This window comes from Microtus ochrogaster, chromosome 8 (assembly GCF_000317375.1).
Source record: "Microtus ochrogaster isolate Prairie Vole_2 chromosome 8, MicOch1.0, whole genome shotgun sequence".
NCBI lineage: Eukaryota > Metazoa > Chordata > Mammalia > Rodentia > Cricetidae > Microtus > Microtus ochrogaster.
The window spans coordinates 50,972,071-50,992,341 of record NC_022015.1 but is presented as its reverse complement, the minus strand read 5'-3'; the positions used below and the strand labels follow the sequence as shown (position 1 = coordinate 50,992,341).

The following is a 20,271-nucleotide window of genomic DNA, read 5'->3' as shown; positions in this document are numbered from 1 at the left end:
ACACACACACACACACAGAGCCATACTCAGGATATTTAGTTTTTTTGTCATGTATATTGGTATAGAGGATGCATATAATCATTTAAAATTAAACCCAAGTACAGAGCTTAATGTTTTCATCCATAGTCTCCTATATCAGCAAGTTCAGCAAGCAGAAACTAGCAACGGCATGTTGAGATAGAAGATATAATGTTAAATATTTTACAAAAAGTGAAAACAATATGTATTTGTTTGCAGAGCCATATAAGTGAAACACGGGAAGAAGTTGAAGTGGTGAAAAACTTATACCCTGGCTACAAAAACTACACAGATGTCTATGATAAAAATAATCTTCTGACAAACAAGGTAAATTCAGTATCATGATATAATGTATAAAAGTCAATGACACCCTTTAAATTTCAGAATCTCAGAAGTAATCACTGTTCTTCAGTGCACATGCATTTTCTAAACTAGAGTAAACGCAGTGTGTGTGTATGTGCATGTGTGTGTGTGTTTTGGGTGTACGCATGTATGTGTGTATGTGTAGGTGTATGTGTGTGTCTATATGTTCATGTTTGTGTTCGTGTGTACACATGTGTTTGTGTGTGCATAGATATATGTATGTGACTATATATGTGTTTGTGTCTGCATATGTATATGTTTGTATGTACACATGTGTGTAGATACATGTGAGTACATGGTATGTGTGTATCTATCATCTATGTGTGTATGTCTATATATGTGTGTGTTTGTGTGTGTGTGTGTGTGTGTGTGTTAATACGTGTGGGCCTGATGTTTCATACCTATCCTGAAATCTAAAATTTCATTGGATGGTAAGAATGGCCTTCTTTCCAATGATGCTTTTGCAGTTAGTACATCAGTGGGCTTTTCTTTGAGTCAGCAGACCCATTTCCAAGGACAATTCTTTAAAGGCTGTAAAAATGGGTGTGCTGATAACATAGGAAAGTTTGGAAATAACTATCCCCAAGGAATTGGTTAAATCATAGAATCTACATAATGAGAATTCCATTCAGTGTGCACAAAGATCAAATATGCATGCTTCCACAGAAGAACATTCAATACAGTAGGACATGCAAGTACCTGTGTGTACATGTGAATTTTCACACTTAAAACCTGCCCAGAGATACACAGGGAATGTTAAAAGCAACTTTTTAAACTCTGAGGTTTAGAAATTGACTATCTATTACCTCTATAATTAATTAAAATCAATGTGAGTGACAAGAGACTTCATTAAAGCAATATACCCTTTGGCCTTGGCCTTCTGTGAAATGAACACGCTACCTTGAGAGTTTACTGCAACAAGTTGTTTCTTAGTGACTACACGAAAGGAGACAGGAGTGCGAGCGATTGGAAAGGTTAATACTTTGCATAAATAATGTAAATTTTACATCGGAAGTTTGATCCTTCTTTGCATATATTACCATATGATTAATAAATTAACCTTACATTTTCATGTTAATCTTATTTGTGCAAAGGTAGAGAAAGCTTTATTTGAATAATAATTTTTGCCTGTTGAACTATGCCTCCCAAAGGAGAAAGCAATTGAGTATAGATTTTACATTAAAGTAAAAAAAAAAAAATTAGAGAATTAAATGTTGCTTGGAAACCCACAAATCTTACCAGGATGAGAATTTAGAGAGGTTTCAAATGTGTGGCACCTACTTTCTTAAATAAAGTTTACCTTCTTAACTAAAAGCTGTTCTGATATGACATATCCTGATTTCATGTCCATGTCAAGAACCATGGGTGACTGTATTAAAACTAGTAACAGAAATAAAGAAGAATTCTTTCAGATATGGTGACTTATGCCAAAACTCCCAACAGTATTCCAGAGGCTGAGGCAGGAAAAATTATGATTGTGAGGTCAGCTTGGGCTCTATAGTTCAAGGCCAGCCTTAGCTATATAGAGATCCCATCTCCAAAACAAACCATCTACAACAATTAACCCATAGTTCTTTACAAAATCACATTTACAGCTTCCATGGACTTTTTGAAAGTCCTGATTGGAATACAGACAAGCACCAGCCTACTGGAGGTACATCATATAGATTTAGAAAAGAAAGCAACTTGAAAATTTTCTATAGCAGAGATAATAAAAATTGTAACGTGTTCACTTTGTCTGGATTTCCTATGCCATGGATGAGCCGACTGAGCCAAAAGAATCAAAATCAAGAGCCAAGACAAGGATGGAGTTCAGTGGTACAGTACTGGATTCGGTTACCAGCACTACCATAAACAAACAAACAAATCGTTAAAATGTACAAATTTGTTGAGACCTTTGTAATATGTGTTTGATGCAGGGATTTTTGTCCTTTCAAATAATAGCAACAGTCGTGGCAAAGACCACTGTAGCCAAGCCGTTGCTTCTGTACCTTCTTATAGTACATAGCCATGAGTATTAGAACAAGCATTTTTAGCGGTAAATTCCATGCTGGCTATTCTTCTTTCTAGACAGTCATGGCACATGGTTGTTACCTTTCTGAAGAGGAACTCAACGTCTTCAAGGAACGAGGAGCGTCCATTGCACATTGTCCCAACTCAAACTTATCGTAAGTACACAATTGCTTGGTAGATTATTGATATGTAGTGTAGATGGGCATTTTCTGTTTTCTCGGTTTCTTCTTCTGGGGTCTGTTTCTATACTGGGTTTGAGTAGAGAAGGAACTAGGTAGATGGAGGCTCACCTGTGCTAAGGTGAAGAAAGAAGGCATTTGAAAGAGGGCATTGCTGCAGAGTTCTCTGAAAATCTCTAACTTGCACACACATGCAGCAAGAGGAAGTAGAACAGAGTTTAAAATCAATAACATTCAGGCTTTACAGCTGAGAACAGACTGAAAGAATGCATATTCCAGGGGCATAGTGTGCCCCCGAGTTTAGAAGGGAGTTGTGGCTGTAAAGCTCTTGGTCACGCTGCTGAATGTGTTGAGACACAGCTCATATAGGAAAACCCAGGAGAGACTTACGCTTATTTAATTCCCAGAATATGAAAGCTTTATTTGAAACATGTCCTTAATCTTTCTTTGCTAGTTTTTTTTGTTTAGTTTTCAAGACAGGCAGGGTTTCTCTATGTAACCACTCTGGTTTGTCCTAGAACTCACTTTTGTAGAAAAGGCTGACCTTGAACTCACAGAGATAAGCCTGTAAAGGTGTGTGTCACCATCCAGTGTCCTTAACCTTCCCAAAGGTTATGAGTTCATGAATGAATCAGTTAAAAGTTATGGCTTATATCTCCAACAAAGGCAAAAGGTCCATAGATAGAAAAATGTCATGTCTAAGTTTAGGGAACTTGTGGATAATGTGATCTAGTCTGTCGATGCTGGGTTAGAAACTTAAGAGTTGTGCAAATAGTGTATTTGGGTGAGAGCTGATCTCAGAGAGTACTCCTTGGGAGTCTGACACAGGGCCGAAGTGAATAACATCAAACCAGTTACCCCAGCGGGACCTGGAGTCTAGTTCTCCTAGACTCTGCCAGTTATTCATCTCAAGAAGTGATGGCACAGGGACAGTAACACACACTCAGCAATGGTGGAAGGGCTGAGATGACTATGGAGGAGCATCCCTTTTGACTGTCTCCTGACAGGAACAGAGCAGAAGAGGGTAGAACATCTCAGCAAAGAGCTGGAGGTATTAGCAAGCTCAGGGACTTCGTGAATGGCACAGATGTGTGTTCGTGACTATGTAAGAAGGGCTCCTGGACACACAGGACATTTCTCTAGTTGTTTGAAAAGTCTCAGAAGACCCTGAGTTTTGAAACAGAAAATAAATGCACATGACTTTGTGGCCTGAGTCGCAGCCTAGGGACAACAATTTACTATTCCCCAGATGAACAGTAAAATACCCTCTAAATTAAAACATGATCTGGCTGTTCAAATAAGTGCTGACCTTCAAGAGTTTCAGGTTTTCCTCATGCACATTGAGGCTTTGAAATTATAGTTTAGTGCATCCTTGAGCCCAGCCATTTGGTCACTGTGTCTCCGTAGACTTCTAATTCCATGTTATAGCTTTCCTTTGTCTTTCCCTGGATCCAATGGGATGAAGATGATGAGGTCCAAAATTCAGATCAGGAGCCCTCTCCCCTAGGTTGTTATCCTTGGAAGCAGCGTTTGTACTCTCGGACCCCCATTTCAATGGTTCCATCCTCTTTCGTTGCATCCTCTTTGACCCTGAAAGCAGGGAGGAAGAAAAACATGAGGGAAGAATACCTTTCCTTATCAGTCATAATGTCATCACCAACCTTCTAAAATAAGACACATCAATGAGAGAAAAGCCCAGCAAAGTGCTTCCTCAGAGTTTTATGTGCACAGGACCGTTAAATGAAGGCCAATGGGCACAGAGAGCTCTCCCGTATTTTTTTGCTTTGATGAGATGGAGCATGGCAAACATACAGAAATGTAATTGGACAAAGAGGCTTTGATCTAATGCCAAGTCATTAAGTTGGGATACTGGGGAGGGCATCTTCAGATCTTCTTGATCATTGTGTCATATTGTTTTTCTTCTGTGAATAGGGCAGGACCTCTTCCAACACAGAATCTTATGACTGTCTATCAAACTCCTTCCTGGCCAACATAAGACATAAGGATGGAGGATTAGAATAATCTCATCAAGATTTGTGGCTGGCATAGGGAAAAAGGGCAGACATTTTAGTTATTTTATTGCTTTTGGGGCAAACTAGGACCCTATGTATGCTTAGTAAGCACTCTACCACTGAGTTAGACCATAGCCCTGAGAAATTCTGGCTTATATGGTTTGGATACTTGAGGGGAGGAGATCAGAGAGATGCTCTGATTTCTGAGCCTACTTCTGAGGCCCAAAGCATCATACACTGGGCTATTATTTTTGTACTTTAATAGAAATTGCTTCTCTTTTGGGTAATGCATTGTTCTGGATATAGAGGAATGTGATGGTTTCTAATTTATATTTTCTATCATGAAGGAGGAGTTGGCTAGAAAGCTTACAGCTCTATTAGATTCACAGACTAAGTACCAAGCTTAATTCTTAATTCTAATTTTCCATGTAGTTTCCTGCCCTCCACCTTCCTTGCTAATTTGGACCCTTGCAAGAGTGACCTCAGGTCAGGAAGAAGGAAGCAGCTTTTTATGATCTTCTCTGCTCCACCACTTTCCTGACCTGATCTGACTGACCATTAGCCTTAGGGCTTAGGATGAGAATCATAGTTTTTAGTACTATAGCCATCTTGGACAGTGCCTGTATGCTGTTAAGTCACTCAGATCTCCTTGTTTTTGCATTTTCTTTCTCTCCAGGCTGAGCAGTGGCTTACTGAACGTGCTTGAAGTCCTAAAGTGTAATGTGAAGATAGGGCTGGGAACAGGTAAGCAGTCATCATCTGTAGCTGAACTGATAAATCATCATTCTGACGTAGCTGATTTGTAGATATTTAAGCTGTGCTTAAGGAACGTGAGCTTTTTTTGGTTGCTAGGGATGGGTGTCTTAATAAGAAACAACAACCAAAGAGGGAGAAGTTTGGAAGTCATTACCCCCACTTCTCAAAGCCATTTTCCCTGGTCATTGTTTCTAAGCTGGGCACTCATGTCTAACAGCTCACAACTGCCTGGTCCAGCTCCAGGGGACCTGACATCTTCTTCTGGCTTGCACAAACACTTGCATTCACATGCACAAACTCTCACATAGACATATAATTTAAAAATAAAACAAATTCTTTTTTTAAACATTTTATGGATTCTTTGTGGATTTCACATTATGCATCCCAATCCCACTCATCTCCCTGTTCTCTCACATCCACCCTCTGCCCTAGCAACCTTCCCACAGAAATAATCAAAATTTAAAAGAACAACTGAAAACCAAAACACACACACACACAGACACACAAGATTCTGTAGCGTGTCCCAGTGAGTCACACAGTTAACCCTTTAGTCCATTCATCTTTACTGGTGAGTCTTCATTGCAATGAGTCATGGGTCTGGTTCGAGGCCCCTGGCTTCTGCTGCGCTATCAATACTGGACCCTCACTGGGACTCCTCTGGATATCCTGTGACTGCCCTGTGTCGGTGGAGGTCCTGCAGTTTTGGATCTGCAGGTCCAGCCCCTTCACATGCTCTAACAGGTTCATAGATGAGGTGGATGTTGGGTGGGGTTAATCATAGCCCTGCTTCTGGGCCTGAGTGGTAGCTGGGTTGGTTAGTTTGCCAGTTTTCCCTCATCACTACCACCTGGGTGAGCTCTCCCATACTGCCCCGGGTAACTCGGCCCAGTGCAGCAGGCAGCAAGAGGTGGAATCAGTTCTCTTGTTCTCAAGGCCTCAGATCCGGATCACATGCACTCACACTACCAGAGCCAGCTCTTCTGCCTTGCTACCCTCTTCCCTTGTTAATCATTGTTTCTCAATGATGCCTAGCCATAGCTATATATTTCTATATTTTTCCTTTTTGCAAAAATATTTTGGTAGTGTTTCCCTAAATTCTGTTTCTATCTCAGAAGTCCTTTTTATTGTTTTTATTGAGCTATGCATTTTTCTGCACTTCCCTCCCTCCCTTTTTCTCCCCTTCTACCCTCTCCCGTGACCCCCATGCTCCCAATTTATTCAAGAGATCTTATCTTATTCTCCTTCCTATGTAGATCCATGTATATCTCTGTCGGGTCCTCTTCTTCCCAAGGTGCTTTTACCACGGCCCTTATCACAGCAATGGAAACCTATCTAAAACACTCTCTGAGCAACAGTCTTTGGTTTTCTTGGGGACTTAGGTCTAGTGATGGATGCCATGTTTTCTCCGTCCTTCCTGCCTTCCTAATGCAGCCCTCTTGGATGCCAGCAGATACACAAGATCTCTTCCCCATTTTCTGTGTGTTCACTTTGCAAAAAACCCAGCCCTAGATGACCTCCATAGTTCCCTTTTCTATGCCTGCAGCTGGGTGTTTAGGAGCTGCTGGAGAGAGCAGTGGCTTACATGTTTAAGTTCTGTGCTCAGATTCCAAGCAGCCCTCAACACTGGCAACAGCAATAATTATATTTCTCTAATAAGTATCTGCCTCCTCAATCCCGCTTTTCCTCCTAAAACTTTCTATTGCTGCTGAAGTCCTCTTCATTCCCAGCCCATATCCTCTTTTTGTGGATCATTACAAGAGTATAAAAATAAATCAGAAATCTTTGTTTCAGTTTCCACCACCGAGTTTGAATACATTCTTGCTCACGTTTAAGTGCTGTCTACTGGACTATTGCCATCAATACACAAGCATCTAAAATATCTCCTGACCCGTTTAGTTCATACTATGTAACTATTCTCTTGCTCAGACACCCCCTTCAGCTTCCTGTCCCACTCTGCTGCCTTTCTTCACAGCAAAACTTCTGTGAGTGTGGATATCCACACAGCTCGTGCTCTCCACCCCCACCCTGTCCTGATTCTTTTTTTTTAAGATATATATATTTTATTATGTATACAACTTTCTGCCTCCATGTATACCCAAACGCCAGAGGAGGGCCCCAGATCTCATTACAGATGGTTTGGAGCCACCATGTGGTTGCTGGGAATTGAACTCAGGACCTCTGGAAGAGTAGATGGCGCTCTTAACCACTGAGCCATCTCTCCAGCCCCCCTGTCCTGATTCTTGCCCGGCTAGCAAAACAGCCATCTTGTTATTCTCGCTGTGACTCACTGCAACCATGATCTCTTTGCTGTCTCTCAAAAGATGCCATTCTGTTGTGACTGAATGCCTCTGTGGTCTACTGTGATTGACACTTCTCCTGGTCCCTGCTTACATGGGAATCAGCAAAATTGCATCGAAAAAAAAATTATTCTTCCTATGTTGCTGGCCTTTCTCTCTTCCCTGAAGGCTTGCTTTCTTTTTCCTGCCTATTTGGAAAAGCTGTCCCCAGAGATCAATAAGTCAATCTTTTTTTTGTATTTCACTTCCCCTCCCCCACAGGGGTTTTGTCCTCAACTCTGACCTCAGATGCCTCTTAGCTTTTATGTGCATCCCAACTCCTCTAACAAAAAATTCCCAAGAAAAAATTGACAAAACCTCATGCTTAAGAGCCTCTATTGTTAGAGGCTTTAAGAATTATCACATTACCACTACCTGGTGTGGCATAGTACCTTGGTTAAATAGCAAGTTACCCTGTCCATGGACCTTGATATTGTCTCTAAAATGGAGTTGATGAAAGCAGATCAGATAGATACCTTACCTGTTTGTGCTGTGGGATAATACTCTTGTACCCTGTGAAGATTTGTCACTCATTTTGGTTTAATAAAATGCTGATTGACCAGTAGCCAGGCAGGAAGTATAGGCAGGGTGACCAGACTAGAATTCTGGGAGGAAGAAAGGCTTGGTCTGCAGTCGCCACCCAGATGCAGAGGAAGCAAGATGAGAATGCTGCATTGAGAAAAGGTACTAAGACACGTGGCTAAACATAGATAAGAATTATAGGTTAATTAAGTTGTAAGAGTTAGTTATAATAAACCTGAACTAATAAGCCAAACAGTTTATAATTAATATAAGCCTCTGTCTGATTATTTGAGTCTGGGTGGCCAGGAAATGGAAGCACAACCTCTGATTTCATGTTTGTGTGGAGGATTGGTTAAGTCAATATTGTGTTGTTCTTGTAATGATTCTTGGTATGATAAAACACTGGTTTGTGACAACTGGCTGTTCAGCATTGCTTTTTAATTTTATAATTGATTCGCTTCTTTCTAATTAACAAGAAATAGTTACACACAAAAGACTTGTTATTTATTTGTGTGTGTTCAAGTATTTTTACTTATGGAGTGTGTGTGTGTGTGTGTGTGTGTGTGTGTGTGTGTGCATGTGTTCACATGTGGATAGAGAGACCAGAGGTCAACCTCAGGTATTATTCCTTAGGCACTGTGACAGGGTCTTTGGTTGGGATCTGGGTTTGCCAATTAGACTTCATGAGTATCCAGAAAGCCCTGGTGATCTGTGTTGTGTGTCTCTGCCTTCCCAGCATGCTAACACACCCAGCTTTTTACTTAGGTTTTGGGGATCAAACTCAGACCCTAATGCTTGCTTGCATCACAAGCACTTTACTGACTGAGCTGTCTCTCCAGCCCTGATTATTTCCTATTAATGCAGACTAATAATTTAAATAATAAAATTTGTCAGGGAACCAGATAATCCTACATCAAGACTGTTATTGATAAAGAAAAGCACTCTATTAAAAACAACTCCATGCAAGTTTACCTAAGGACATATAAAATGGTTGAACATAAAATTCAGCTGCAATCCAGAATTGCTGCTAAATAACCAATTACTTTTGATAATTTCAGTATTTATAGGCAATAATAATCATATAGGCCTACCAGAAATGACAGGAACATTTAAAACTACAATGGATGTTTGATTAACTATAAAATGTATTCCCCAATAAAACATGCTATCTTACTTGACATTGCACCAACTCATTTCATAACGTGCATTTGTTCCTGCCAAAAGCAGTGTTTCAATTAATTATGACTAGGGGTTTAATCTGAGTCACTAAAACTCTCATTTCTCATTCAGTGATGCCAACCAGTATGGAAATGCTGCCCATATCAGCTCTGGTTATTTATTGTACTAAGTTTCCAAAAGTTATGCTCATTCTAAAGCTTTCTGAAGAATCATTGTTTTAAAAATTGGCTATTTAATTTTCTAAAGCTTTCATCTAGGTTGAAATAATACTTGGACATTTTCTTTAATGTATGCAATTGTAAGTTTATGTTAAATCATATTATAAACCTTTCACAGCCATATTTGAGTAATTTTTTAAGTGTTTAAGAAATATCTATCTATTATCTATCATCCATCTATCTATCTATCTATCTATCTATCTATCTATCTATCTATCTATCTATCTATCTATCTATCTATCTATCTATCTATCTATCTATATCTTTATTAGCCATGTAGATGTTATAGTGGGTTGAGTTGTAGTCCCCAAAAGAAGTCTACCAGAACTTTTAACTATGGCTGTATTAGGACTAAAGGTTTCTGTAGATAGAACTAAGGTAAGGCTGGCAAGATGAACTCTTTCTGAAATAGGATGGCTCCTGAGCTCAATAATCAACGCTTATAAGAGACAGAGAGGAAAAGCCACAAAAACCCAAGAGAAAAAGATGATGTGAACATGGAACAGGCTGGAGTTACTGCCATAAGCCAAGATCTCCAGGAGGTGTGAGGAGCTGGGCTGAACAAATCCGGATTCTTCCTGGAGTTTCTAAAGAGCTGGGGCCCTTGCCATCACTGTCAGTGATGCTGAGGTCTGAAGTCCTGGCCTTGTACAGTCTCCCCATACACCCTGCCATTGAGCCACACTCCCCAGCTAGCCCTGCCAACACTTAGACTTTTGACTTCCAAAACTGTGAGAGAAGACAGTTCTCTTGTGTTAAGTCACAAGATTTGTGAAGTTTTGAGCAATCCTAGAAGCTAATTCTGAAATATATTTGATTTTGATGAAAGGTGGTTTTTAAAAATCAGCAAAGAAATGGATTTTGTTAGAGCATCTTGATGTGTGTATTGTCATTTACCTTGTTCTCATTTGTCCCCTCTCATGCCTCCTTTACTTGACCCGTTCCTCCCCCTAAATGGTGACCACTTCTGCTTTTATGCAAATGAAAAACTTTGAGTTTATATAAATGCTGGCTTATACTTATATGTTTACAAATGAGAACTTTTTAGAAATTGAAAAATAAAATGTTTGTCATTAAAACCAGAGGAAGAAAACAACATATATACCTGTTATTCCATCCATCTTCATAGAGTCCCTGTTTGGGCTTTGTCTTTCCTACACAGATGTGGCTGGTGGTTACTCCTACTCCATGCTTGATGCCATCAGAAGGGCAGTGATGGTTTCCAATATCCTCTTAATTAATAAGGTGAATGAGAAGAGTCTCACCCTCAAAGAAGTCTTCAGACTAGCCACTCTTGGAGGAAGCCAAGGTAACGACTAGTTTCTTCGTCTTTTACACCATGTACAGCCATGCCAATGTGTGCCTTTGGCTAGAATGTAAAGGTACGCCATCGCGAACTAAGGCAAATCCCAATACCTACACATTCTTTAATATGTTATAAAAATGTGCCGTGTTCTCCTTTGGCATCCAGGGACCATGGACATGACTTACAGCTATAAGACAGCCTGCGCCCTAGTTTAGAAAACTATTCTTTTTGGGCAACCAGAAAACCTTTCCTTTAAAGTTAACAGAGTCGCTTTCAAAAAACACTGGCATGCTTCAGATGCAGGATCTCTGGATATTTTTCCCAATTCAAAGAATTTAAACTAAAGAATTCATGACGGGTATGCCTGTTTTAGAAATTTCACAAAGATTTAGTTTTTAATTTGAGGTTCAGTTCACTGCAAAGAAAAGAAATACCACCAACTATTTCACGGACTAAAAAAGACAAAGCGAGGAGTGTTGGGGAAAGAAGGAAGGATGAGGTAGATTTGTGCCAAGCTGGTTGCTTTGAGGGTTCAGTAGAGTGCGCTGATAGAACTGAAATTGAAACTTCATCAGAATTATGACAGTGGTGGTGAACGGAGCTATTTGCTTTCCTGTTCTCTACTATCTATACAGAGGTCATGTGGCCTGTTGGGATGAGAGTTCTTCTCTGCTTCATTATTTAGATACTACTTTTGGAGGGTCTAGTTTTATGTTTGCAGAAACCATCCTGGATAACAAGGACATCACAATGATTCAGTGGCAACTCTGACTCCTGTTCACTTCCGTTTGTAGCCCTTGGTCTAGACAGTGAGATTGGAAACTTTGAAGTTGGCAAGGAGTTTGATGCCCTCTTGATCAACCCCAAAGCATCGGACTCTCCTATTGATCTGTTTTATGGGGATTTTGTTGGTGATATTTCTGATGTAAGTAAAAGAAAGTAAAGTAAAATGCCTTTTTGTCACTTGAGTTTTTTTTTTTTTTTGAGTGGGTGGAGGGATCCGTTTTTAAAACAATCATTAAAGTAACATGTATTCATTTAGTTTATTTATAAGAAATGTGTTAATGTTTTAAAAAATTCTTTTATTCTTCTATTATTAGAGTAAATTTCTGAGAAATAGGCTTTATCTCATTCATTTAGTTATATTTTTCTTCTTTGATGCACTTTTTGAAGTATTTGCATCATTTTTTGTTTGGAGTTCTTTGATATATGTGAGACTTTACATCTGACAATTTCAAGGTTGTTTGCCAAGAATATTCCAGTAACAGGTGGAGAATGGTGAAACACATCTTTAATCCTAGCACTAAGGAGGGGAAGTCAGCTATATCTTCTTAAGTTCGAGGCCAGCCTCGTGTACATAGTAAGTTCCAGGACTATGTTGAGACCCTGTCTCAAAAACCAACAAACAGATAATATTTTAGTAAGGATAAACATTTGTTAGTAGTAGTCTGGGATTTTTGTTCATTTGCTTGCTTTGGGTTTAGGTTTTCATTTATTCATTTGGTTTTGGAAAGATAATTTTTTATGAAAATGTAAATTTGTCACTAAGAAATGGATTTCAATTTCTGGATTTTGCCAATGGCATTTCCCTGTGAATCTCATTTCCGAATGTATCAAGTGCTGTTTCTCACCGCATTTATTTTTCATTTTAGGCTGTTATCCAGAAGTTCCTCTATCTAGGTAGGTAGACATGCTTCTGGGCTATAAACACAACCTTCTTCTTGGTCAAGACTCTCTGTTCTAGGTACATTACATGAAACTCTATGGATGTTAAATTGCGCTAATTCATTTTTTAAACAGTTCTCAGCACTGAGCTTGCACTATAGCACAATGCCTAGCAATTCCCCAAGAACATACTTAAGTCCTGAGCTGTGACATAGAGGGGAAGAGAGCTTTTGGTCAAGCCCTCTTATGCTCCTTCTGTGCCCCCAACCTCCCTATCCTGGGACAGAACTGAACCCACAGCCAGAGTTCTAGTCCCAGAGGCATAATTAGATCAGGAGAGCCCAAAAGTAGCCTTCCATCCCTTTGTGTGAGTTCAGTGCTGGGAGAAGTTGAGCTTCTCGAGGGCACATTCTGTAAACTGCTTATTTTAATGTGCTAAGCAAGATTCCAGGAGTAAAGATAGGTATGCCTTTTCTTCTGGGACTGGAAATACCAACCAGCCCCTTCGGCAGAAATGTCAGAGACGGGGGTTTATTGAACATTGGTGGATTTCCACCTCAGAGACAGAATGGAAACCCCAGTCCACAATGAGCTATGGTGTCATCTCTTAACCAAGTCATCCCAAGGATATTATAAATGATCTGGGGAAAAATAGAGCTTCTTTCTTTTTGCTTGTGTTTCTTCTTTGAAAAGTGTTTTGCTTAAGATCTCTTTCAAAGGAAATTAAGGCAATTAATGACCCAAAAGCACAGTACAAACAATTCTTTGATTTTTCTTTCAGGAGATGACCGGAACATTGAGGAGGTTTATGTGGGTGGAAAGCAGGTGGTTCCGTTCTCCAGCTCAGTGTAAGAAGACCCGTGGGCATCCATGATATTCTCCTGGAATGACATGGTTCTGCATCTTCCTTGTGCCCGGGTGCCAGTTAGAAAGTATATTTTAAAAAAAAAAGTATTGTGTTCTTCAGATGACTTCTGTTTCTATGTCTGCTTCCAGTGCTCACTTGGTAAATCGTGCAAAGGAAGTGACATGCTCCTTGACCCTCGTGGGGAGCATTCAAAATTCCATGATGGTGCCTACTTCGGGGCTGCTTAGATTTGTGTTAGGCTCATGCAGAAGGCAGTGTTAATAATGGGCGCTGTGCTTCTACTATTGAAATCAAACCTTTCTGTGCAGGGAAATACGGTGCAAAGAAATATCCCTATGTGGTTAGACATTCTGAGCTAAGTGAAAATTAGGAGACTCCATGCGCACCATTGAGTAGGTTTTTATGCGAAGGCACAAGCTAGATGGTGAACAGATGTTGGAAAAAAACATTGATTGTACTTGGAAATTAAATAATGAAAACATCCATGTAAAAAGAGAACTTATTGGATTTTAAAATGTGCTTCTAGGTTGATCTTATCTATGGAAATTTGCACTTTATGGAATTTGCATTTCAGAGATGTGTTATTGTTATGCGTTGCCTTCTTTAGGGATGAATGGCAGAACCCGAATGCTACATGCTTTTCAAATATAGTTCTATGCTTCAAAGTGTTTGACAAGAAGCTGAGTATTAAAGATTTACAGTGTCTTAGGGATAGTATTCATATAGCCACATGGCATAAATAGTTGTGTTTTTGTGTCCTTCAAAGTCACCTTGATTTCTGGCTGTGCGGTGTTACAGTTGCTTCTATTTTATTAGATGAGAAACAAGCCCCATGTGCTGCTGCTGTCTAGGCTAGGGTCTCCATAAATCGGGGGAATACTGTACCCCTGGGAGCTGTTAGCAGTGACAGGACAGGGCTCTCTGCAGTGCCCCATCTACTCAGCATAGTAGGGTCATTGTTGCTGTGAACTTTGCCCTCCTATCAATGTGCTATAACTTAAAAGCCAAGTGCAAGTCCCTTTAAGAACTGTAGATAAGGCTCTGAAGGCCTGCATCCTGTTTTTCTAATTTATCAGATTGTCACTTGAATTCCTTGAGTTTTTTTCTAGCATCAAAATCTTAGTATAATGAGAAGGTTATAGAAATTCCATGTAATGCTTCTATTAGCAGGACTTGCTATTCTAGACATGAAGGAATAATAAACAAAGGAGGCCATTTTAGCTTTCCTAACTACACAATGTCCCTTCTTATAACAATGAAAACAAGATTACAACCACATGGCAGATTCTTAGCAAGCAGTGATGTGAGTTCTACATTTTCTTAATTTATTCCACACTCTATAAACAAACAAAAACAGGGAGCAGGTTTTGTCAACATATCATTTCATTCCCAGGGCTTAGGTGAGTTTCCGTATCATCCTACAACAGTTCTTAGGTGATAGAGCTAATTCCGTGTTAGCACGTGTTAGCAACTCCGAGGGCACACAGTTCCTCTGCTGCCCTCTAAACCTCAATTTCACATCGCATGCTAACTCGGCAGTAATTTGTCCCGACCTGTTTTCCTGATAGAAGCACTTTCAGATGTGGTTGTGTATACATTACATCTAAAGATGGTACAAATATTTAGTCTCATTTAGTTTAATTTTTTTTAAAGACAAGAGTTATTTTGCGTGTATATGTGTGTGTTGGGGGGATAGAAATGGATAGAACCAATTTCTGGTCTTAATCTTCCAGCACACCAGTAACACATCAAAATGATCTGCCAAATCCCCTCCCCCACTTCTCTCTGAGTTTGGCAAGTGTTTTCGGCTGTATCTTTGGACTCTTACCAAAGGAACTTAGTTGCAGGGAATCTCACCTGAGTGACATGGGCCTGGGAGCTTAGGTGTGGGTTGAGTAAGAGATCTGCCAGTCAGCAGCTGCTTTCCAACCTTTGCAGACCCCACACTCCTCTTCCTTAAGGGTGTGCATTTTGATACTGAGCATCAGCTTTTATTTAAACTTAAGATTCACACACAGTAACATAAATATGTGTAATTCTGGAAGCAGGAATAACGGTCATTTGACACCATCCGGTCAGGCATCCAGATTAGCCCTGATAGTGTGTTATAAGCTGAATAACTTCTAATAAAAACAATGTGTTGAAGTGTTTACATGTACTTTGATCTCCCCGCATCCCTTATAACTTCTGAGTTTTATTCTCCCAAGTGAAGTGTTCCTCAATGTGTGACTTACGCCGTTTCAGTGCCCCACACAAGGGGTCAGATGTCCTGCACTTTGAAATGTTGCCGTTGCCTAACTTAGGTTGACGTTCTGAATTACAGTCAGCACTATTCCTAGCCTATCCCAACTGTCACTTTTTGTTTGGATGGTTTGCTCTCTTTAGAAGAAAGGGAGAAGGAAAAGGAAGGAATGAAGGAAGGAAGAGAAGAAGGGAGGAAAGGAGGAAGGAAGGAAGATTAAAACATTATCCCGCCTACTCCATACCATTTAACTTGTTTCTCTAGAATTTTTGATGGACTTCGTCGTAAAAGGTTAAAAAGCACTGAAAAGTATCATGTGTATTACATTTCCAAAATTTCTTGTAACCAAAACACAAAAGTAGGCTAATCAAGTTAAATTTGATTTCGTGGGGGAGACATTGAAAATAAGAGATTAGGACCCAAAGGGTTTTTCTATTCTACTGGGCCAACGAGACTGGACTTTCCTCTCTGGCATTGTCTTAGCTGGCTCTTTCCTTGCCCTGTCAAAGACTTTAGAATCCAAGAAGATGTCTACCTTCACATCAGGAGGAGGCCTTTCTAAGTTAATTCTGTGAACATTTAATCTCTTTTCTTCTTCAGTGAGAAATTTCCAAGTTAAAGGAAAGGAAATGGTGGAAACCCCCTTCTTCCTTGCTTAGCTGACTTTTTGAAGTGTTCCCTTGGCTATCTCTTTGGCAAATGCTCTGAAATTTTACAGAGCAAACATAACGGCTGTGAGATCTGGCAGTGTGTTCTATCTTCACTCCCTACCAGATTATTCCTATTTTTAAACTTTTTTGCTCCAGAAGCAGACATATGGGAAGCCTTCAAAGCATGCTGGGAAGAGCATTGTATCAGTTCTTCCTTTTATATTCATGTGAGGAAGGTACCCAGAGCTGGATGCTTCTGGAGCTTGGTGGGCATTTTTTTTTTAAGTTGCTGCTGCTGTTGTTGCTACTGCTGGAATATTCAGATATTTTAAGAGAGTTACCTTAGCTATTAACAAATAGAATGAGAGGCATAGCAAAAGCAATGACTTGAAATAATCTTTAAATCACAAAGATTCTGTATAATATGTTTAAGACCGAAAGGAGATGTTTGCAATTTCTCTGATCTACTAGCTGCTGCAGGTATGACGCCATACATTGCACTTTATTATGTCTCCAGAGAAGATGTAATACACGTCTTTCTGAAGACCTGGGTGGAAGCAGATAGGTGAAAAGTCACTGAGAAAGAAAACAAAACAAAACTCTTGACATTTGTCACCATAAAAATAACGCCCCCAAACTCTTGATTGCCGCTTGTTGCCATGCGTGTTTCCAAGCCTACCCCAACGTTCCTACCCATCCCCAGAACTGAGCGTGAGAGAGCAAGTGTTGAAGGGTTCGTTTGTGGGTCTAGTACAAATGCAGTGACATGCAAAAGCCAGCCCAGTCAAAGATGAAGGCTTTTTACCAGGTTACTTGAGTAACTGGTATCATTGACCTTTGTTACTTGACAGTGATTCACCTGTCTACTTCTTACCCAGAAATCCTATCAGCAATCTTTCCTGACCTTACTGTTAACTTCTTGATGGCTGTTCTTAAGAATATAGACACACATGTGAATGTAGTCAAGGGGACCTCCTTCCCCTCAGTATTTGTATGATTTGCTAATTGTCACTGTACTGAGTGGGCTCCTTCGTGCATCAGGAAAAAATACAATAAACGTGATTTTGTGTTTGCATTAGTGTTTGTTGTGTTTTCTGTGTTTGTTTTGGCAAATTCTATCAGCATGATGAAAGGAGGATGAATTTGATAATACATTTTTTCCTTTTCTTGTAACGGATTAAAAAACAGACTGGAATGTTTAGCTGTGGGCCAACAATACTTCCATCATATCACTACACATGGCTTTTTAAATCAAGCCACTGGGATGGTTCTTCTAGACTGGCAGCTTGTTTGGGTTGATGGGAGGATTAGTAAAATCTTATTCCGGCTGTGTCTGTGAAGAAGTGCAAGAGATCAATAGATCATGCAGGCTGTGGTCTAATAACTAGTTTAATCCACTAATGGATCCAAAATTCATCCAGAGTGTTGAGAGGTGGTGGAACTACAGCAGGTGAGGCCTGCTGGGAGGAAGTAGATCACTACAGACATGCTATTTCTGTTACTGTTCCACCCAGCTTCCTGTCTGCCATGACGGAAGTCATTCTACCGTGCCTTCCTTGCCATGGTGGACTGAAACCTCTGGTATCTTGAGCAAAGTGAACCCATCCTCTATGAAACTGCTCATATCAACGAATGCTGCTAACATTCTCCTTCCTTTAGGGTCAGATCACTATATTGGTTTTAGTACAGTTGATTTTTCGCATTTAAAATGTATTTGTTTTTCTTTTTGCTTATGCGCAAGTGCCTGCTATGTATCCCATATGTGTGCAGGTGCTTGTGAAGGCTAGGAGAAGATGTCATAGCTCCTGCAACTGGAGTTACTGGAGGTTGTGAAGCTCCTGATGTGGGTGCTAAGAACTGAGCTCGCGTCCTCCTCAGGAACAGAAAGTGTTTTTCAACTGTTGAGCCATCTCTCCAGCTCTGTTTGTCATGTTTTGAAAGCTCAAACCCAGAAGACAAAATCCACCTCATATCAATAATCAGTTCACTGGGTTGTAGCAAAGGCAGATCTAAGGAGAAGTTATGAGCAGCTACATTTTAAAAACCAGGGAGCTCTCAATATTTCATCTTTGAGATGTAATGACACATTTCTAAGCCTTAGAAATGAAAAAATAAGATAAATGTAAAGCTATAGAAGGAAAAATAGTAAAAATCAGAGTTGAAGCTAAAGAACTAGCAACAAAAAAGTCAATAAAGAGGATCAATTAAAGAGTTGATTCCTTGAAAAAGAAAGGACAAACCCTTAGCCAAGTCAACTTAAAGAAAAAGACCTAACTTAATAAAATTACATTGAAATTTACGTATTACAGTAGATGCCACCAAAAACAAGAGGATCTTTAGAGATTATTTTGAATTTTGCATTCTCACAAACTGGAAAAATCTAGAAAAAAATAGAAAAATTCTGAATACATATGTTTACCACTTGAGCCAAGAATATATCCACAGTCTAAACAAACAGTTGCTAAAAATGAGATTGAACAAGAAGTCTCTTATCAGAGGAAACCCCAGGACTGGACACACACTTACAGGTGAATCTTACCAGGCGGTTGCAGAATTATCAATACTGTTCTTTAAACTTCTATAAGACAGGTGGTGGTGGTGCATGTCTTTAATCCCAGCACTTGGGAGTCAGAATCAGGCAGATCTCAGTGAGTTTGAGGCCAGCCCAGACTACAAGAGCTAGTTCCAGGACAGGTTCCAAAGCTACAAAGAAATCCTATTGCGAAAAGAAAGAAAGAAAGAAAGAAAGAAAGAAAGAAAGAAAGAAAGATATTCTATAAAATATAAGTGGAAAAAATACTCATTTTATGAAGGAAGATGCAGTATACAAAGGCCAATTAACAACAATAGCAAAAATAAACATGCAAAAAATATCAACAAAATGCTGCAAATAACACATTACAACCATGACTAAGTTGGTCTCATTCTAGGGAAGCAAGAATAATTCACCATCCATTAATCAATACACATGGTAGAGCGTGTAGATAGAATCAAGAACCAAAATTATATGGTCATCTCAATAGATATAGAAAAAGCTTTAGATGAGTTTCAACACTGCTTTATGTTAATGATGCTGAAGAAATCGGGAACAGAAAAATCGTAATAAAGGCCACATTCATTAAACTTATAACTAACATCTTACTGAAGGGCAAACTGGAACGCATTGCCTCTAAAATCAAGAACAAGATGGGATTTCTAATCTTATACCTCTTATTCAATAGATAACTGGAAATCTTAGCTAAAGCAATAAAGTAAGAGAAAGAAATAAAAGAGATACAAATGGGAAAAAGGGAAGTCCATTTGTCCCTATTTGTAAATGATATGATACCTTAAAGAGTCTACCAGAAGACTCTTAGATTTGACAAATGTTTCCAGCAAAGCAGCTGTATACACAATTAACTTGCAAAATCATTAGTTAAAAAAATACATCAAAAGTCACCAACTAGGAAATCAGGAAAACAGTCCCATTCACAATAGTCAACCAAAAAACAACCCACTAGGATTAAACCTAATAAAGCATGTTAAAAACCTTTTTAATCCTTTAATCCTAACACTTGGAAGGCAGAGGTAGATGGGTCTCTATGAGTTCAAGGTCAGCCTCATTCACACAGTGAGTTCTAGATCAGCCAGGGACACATTGTGAGACCCTGTCTTAAAACATCAAAAGAACAAAAGCAGAGGAGATGAAAATCATGTTGCTTGTATGTAAATAAATGGAATTCAAGGTCATCCTAGTAGGAAAAGCTAGCTGTGAAGGCGTAACTCACAAACAATCCCACACCAGTTTGGAATTATGATTAATAGAATGGTTACTTATTTAAAGAGAAAAAACTTATAGATCACCATCCCAGACAACAGCCCTCTGGGCAATCAGGAAAGGAATCTAGTAGCCAGAGCGAGCCGGAAGCAAGAGAGAGAGCACACGGCTACTGCTGCTTTTTATT

At 39.5% G+C, this 20,271-nt stretch overlaps 1 protein-coding gene across 2 annotated transcripts in view; it reads left to right on the top strand.

Annotated features, from left to right (window-relative positions):
- The window catches only part of Gda (guanine deaminase), a 61,110-nt gene extending 43,708 nt beyond the window's left edge, over window positions 1-17,402 (top strand). For both annotated transcript variants that reach the window (XM_005352036.2, XM_013348076.2), the window contains exons 8-14: window positions 238-345; window positions 2,452-2,549; window positions 5,262-5,329; window positions 10,759-10,905; window positions 11,697-11,827; window positions 12,555-12,582; window positions 13,349-17,402. In XM_005352036.2, the coding sequence (XP_005352093.1) occupies window positions 238-345; window positions 2,452-2,549; window positions 5,262-5,329; window positions 10,759-10,905; window positions 11,697-11,827; window positions 12,555-12,582; window positions 13,349-13,419 (651 nt within the window). In that variant the 3' untranslated portion in view covers window positions 13,420-17,402. The remainder of the gene's footprint in view (window positions 1-237; window positions 346-2,451; window positions 2,550-5,261; window positions 5,330-10,758; window positions 10,906-11,696; window positions 11,828-12,554; window positions 12,583-13,348) is intronic.
- The last annotated feature ends 2,869 nt before the right edge of the window (window positions 17,403-20,271 follow it).